This window comes from Olea europaea, unplaced genomic scaffold, assembly GCF_002742605.1.
Source record: "Olea europaea var. sylvestris unplaced genomic scaffold, O_europaea_v1 scaffold1110, whole genome shotgun sequence".
Lineage (NCBI taxonomy): Eukaryota > Viridiplantae > Streptophyta > Magnoliopsida > Lamiales > Oleaceae > Olea > Olea europaea.
Window position 1 is genome coordinate 154,642 of NW_019228470.1, and position 3,992 is coordinate 158,633.

A 3,992-nucleotide genomic window follows, 5' to 3' on the forward strand; every position below is an offset into this window, starting at 1 on the left:
TTACATATCCAAAAGGTACAATTTAAATGGGTGTCGATAGATTGGGTGGATGAGTTCGGTTGGGGAAGATGAAATTTTTCTAAATTCCTTTTTTATTTGTTAATATGTATTTAATTATTTAAGTGAAATTTATTTATACTTCTTGAAAAGTTTTATTTTGTTAATATGTATTTAATTATTTAAGTGAAATTTATTTATACTTCTTGAAAAGTTTTAGAACTCTATTTGTAATTTTCCTTATTTTTTGTTGTTTTACTGGTATCTTTTATTTTTGTTTATTTAATAAAATGACAAATTCGTCATTTAATGGTCAAAATGAAGGGAACGACAAGTTTTGTTACATAATTAAGTGTTGGGGGATTAATTATGCTAAAATAAAATAAAAAAATCAAGTGTAAATTTGTTATATTTCGTAAAGGTTGATGATGAAAAATACAAATTTTCCTTAAAAAAATTATGCCCCTATTTGTATTGATTTAAATTAGAGTCAAACAATCAACATTAACTACAAATTTTATGGGTCCTGTAACTGTTTAATCACACATTTCAAAATCTTTTATCAAAATTATTAAAAATCTAATTTTATTCTCCACCAAACTGGACTAAGAATCCAAAGATGTCTTAAAACATATATATTTTTTCAATATATCGTCCATGTTTGATAGAGATTAAAATTTAGATTTAAATTTAAGTCAAAGTAAACAACTAATTTTAATAACATATTTTATAAGATCTATAACTTTTTAATCATATATTTCATTAATTTTTATTAAATTTTTGGAAAAAAAAAATTGAATTTAGTCCCAAAAAGGGGCGTCAACATCTTTTCTTGAAACAAAAATTTAGAAGAATTAGTTGACCTACACCGTCGTCAAAATTATCTAACTTCGTGGGTCCTACCATCTTTGTAACTGGCCTATATATTAGGATAAATTACCTACGTCTCTTCTCTCATAAATTTTCTATTGTTTTCAACTTCCTATTTTTAAACATATTTCATCTTTATTTAACTTTTCCAATCAAAATAACTTTTAAATTAATGGGAAAAAAATTTACCCAAGAAAATATCGTATATAATAAATTTCCTCTTTACTTTTGCTATATAATTCTAAATAAAGTATTCATTATGTCAAATATGACACATCGAAACAAAGAGCCATCACACAAAATATGATAAACAAATTATCATCCATAATAAATTTCCTCTTTACTTTTGCTATATAATTCTAAAAGTTATCATTATTGTTTCGATAGTACAATCATAAATATGATAAGCAAAATTATTAATAATTTGATAACAAACTTCGCAAGTGCTTAATTGTTCATCGTTAAGCTGTCACTAAATTTCGAAAATAGTTCAAGAGACATATGACAAAGTCGAAATAGAGAAATAATGTATCGTGTTACTAATTATAGTACATTAGCAACACAAATAAAAGATCAACTTTACATGTTCATATTAAGCTCGGGTAAATTAAATTTCTTTGAACATACCTCGTGGAAAATGGATTTAATGCCTGTTTGGTGGACAGTATTAGATAAAAGACAAAACAAAATAAGATGATAATTTTTAACTTGATGTAATAAATATGAAAATATACTGAAAATGGATAAGCCAAAAAACGTGTTTCATATCCTTTCCAACTAAATTATTCTATTTATTTAAGAAAGGATAAATTGAATATAATTAAAGCAAACAAGATCAATGAACAATACAAAAGCAACAATATTTCCTACTAAATATTCCAAATTGATCAATCTTCTGCTTGGCTTAATTGATGGGGGCAGTCAGTCATATGGTGACACCAGTCTGCAAATATTTTACAAACCACATTGCAATTGGGGTATAATTTGCTATACAAACAAAATTAAAATTAAACTCATATGGTATCAAACATGCTTCTCTAACATAAATGATGAACTCAATTGAATGTATGATAGAAAGGTAAGATTCAACAAACTAAAATTACTTACTAGAAAGTTAGATACCATCAGATATGGAAGTACGTTTGAGGAACCTGACCACACGACAAAAAATAACGTGAGCGAAAGAATTTAGTAAAATCAATCATTTATTTATTGAAACCAAGTTTTAATTCGATGATGTATTCTATATCAGAGGGCCCTAATTTGTGTTAAATAAAAATAATTTTTCAAGAATTAAATTATAGATAAGTTACAATAATTTGAACTTTTTCAAGAATTAAATTATAGATAAGTTACAATAATTTGAATTAATAGGGTTGAAAGCAGGATCAAATTAACCTCCTCTCTTTTCGCTTCTCTAGAAATTTCTTCAATGAATTTCTCCTGGCATATGGTAAACCTGCACAATCCATCAAAATATGTGCAAAAAAAAATAAATAATAATAAAATAAAATAAAAAGGAAATTCAAAGATAAAACAAAGTCCATATTCCCATAAAAAAAGTAATTTAACAAAACATAATACTTACACTTTCCAAGGTTTCTCAAAAGATCTTGTTCATACGAAATAACTGATACTTCGAAGTTCAAGTATTCAGCAAATTTTGCGACTTTTGCTTCATCAGCAAGTGTCTGCACCAGTAAATTCATCATTTGATTATATTATTTGAGAAAATTATAGTGCAAAAGCCAAAAAAGAAAAAGAAAAGGGGGATTAAAACGTCACAAAGAGACCTTGTGGGTAAAAAAATCAAGATCAAAATCAAAGATCTTTCCATCGTAGACAGTCATCGTTTGTTCAGTTTCAGCAATGGCATTATGACCATAACTCGGCCTGGATAATCAAAAAACTAAAAAAATTGATAAAAACTATAAACATAAGAAATAAAAGAATTTTCGACATACATACATAAAGGTAGGCGCATGAAGTTTCAATGGTGAGTAATAAGGGTGACTCTCCAGCCCAGGAGATTTATCCGCACCAAAAGTAGCAGATTGAATCACACTCTTCACAATCTCCGGACTGAGCTTGGATACAATGCCACGAAAGCTTCGTTTTCTTTCAGCAGCAGAAGAGTTCCTGTCCCTGTCTCTCTCCCTCTCCATGCTGAAAAAATCCAGTTCCACAGGTGATCTGGACATGGGTTTGATTAGTCTGGATCAGTTTAGGTTGAAGAAGTTAAGGTGTAGGGATAAGGAACCAACAACCTTAAGAGAATACTAATACGTTCCTAGTATATAGGAACGAAGAGGAAAATGAGAGAAGGAAGACTTGTATGCACGCCAAAGTAGGAAGTATAACGTGTGTGTGTGAGAGTGAGTGAGTGAGTAGGGGAGAGACTATCCGTTTATCTGGATCTTTTGAAACCTAAGAAACATTCAATCCATATCCCTTTTTATTTTTATTTTTTCTGATAACATTTTATTAAGTATTTAATTTATTTTCTAAAATTTATACTTTTTAGGTGAAATTAATTAAATTGTATAGAATATATTTTAGGTATTGACTGTCACTCTGTCAGTGACATAACCTACGTCAAAGGCAGACACAAGCAAAAGTGCAACCCAAGTCTGTTTAACTAAGAAGCAGCAGATTATATATACAGAAGGAGAGTCACGGAACCTCTTCAAATAAGACACAGCAGTGGGTGATTATCTATTTATTTTTATTTTTTTGCAACAAAATATTCACATGGGACTCGTCCCTATGTGAGAGTTCTCTAAGCTTTTTGTGAAGACTGTTTCTGTACACAGGGAATTAATGAACTAAGACATGTTGGAAAAATGAGTCGAAGGCTAACTTTAGCAAAAATTTTGAGTGGGACCTATTTGTTTATTTTGGAAGATCAAAATTGATTTGTGTGTCTCCTCCGTGAGAACATCGAAATTATATATTTATTTGTCAAAAATGATGCTCGGGTGAATAAGAAATTAGAGTTCAAAGTGTGTCAATTGAAAGAAGTTTGTGTGTTAAAGGGAAACTAATTAAAATCTGTCCCACATAGGAAAATAATGAAGGTAAAGACTACTTTATATAGAATTACACTTTGAAAGTGTAAGTATTAT

The 3,992-nt window shown here is 28.9% G+C and overlaps 1 protein-coding gene across 1 annotated transcript; it reads right to left on the reverse strand.

Annotated features, from left to right (window-relative positions):
* Nucleotides 1-1,640: 1,640 nt before the first annotated feature.
* Nucleotides 1,641-3,180, reverse strand: LOC111373309 (protein TIFY 9-like). Its single transcript, XM_022995820.1, has 6 exons — nucleotides 2,836-3,180; nucleotides 2,661-2,760; nucleotides 2,456-2,558; nucleotides 2,266-2,326; nucleotides 1,975-2,018; nucleotides 1,641-1,810 (listed from the first exon to the last, which is right to left on the reverse strand). Exons 1-5 carry the CDS (start codon nucleotides 3,066-3,068, stop codon nucleotides 1,982-1,984), a joined length of 534 nt encoding a protein of 177 aa, XP_022851588.1. The 5' UTR covers nucleotides 3,069-3,180; the 3' UTR covers nucleotides 1,641-1,810; nucleotides 1,975-1,981.
* Nucleotides 3,181-3,992: the final 812 nt, after the last annotated feature.

What these genes read in the sequence shown, in the direction of transcription:
- LOC111373309 (XM_022995820.1), bottom strand. Translation starts at nt 3,068, where the DNA reads ATGTCCAGATCACCTGTGGAACTGGATTTTTTCAGCATGGAGAGGGAG. An exon ending in CTTCATGCGCCTACCTTTAT is followed by an intron (nt 2,761 to 2,835) that starts GTATGTATGTCG and finishes TTGATTATCCAG; the next exon opens with GCCGAGTTATGGTCATAATG. An exon ending in TTGATTTTTTTACCCACAAG is followed by an intron (nt 2,559 to 2,660) that starts GTCTCTTTGTGA and finishes TTACTGGTGCAG; the next exon opens with ACACTTGCTGATGAAGCAAA.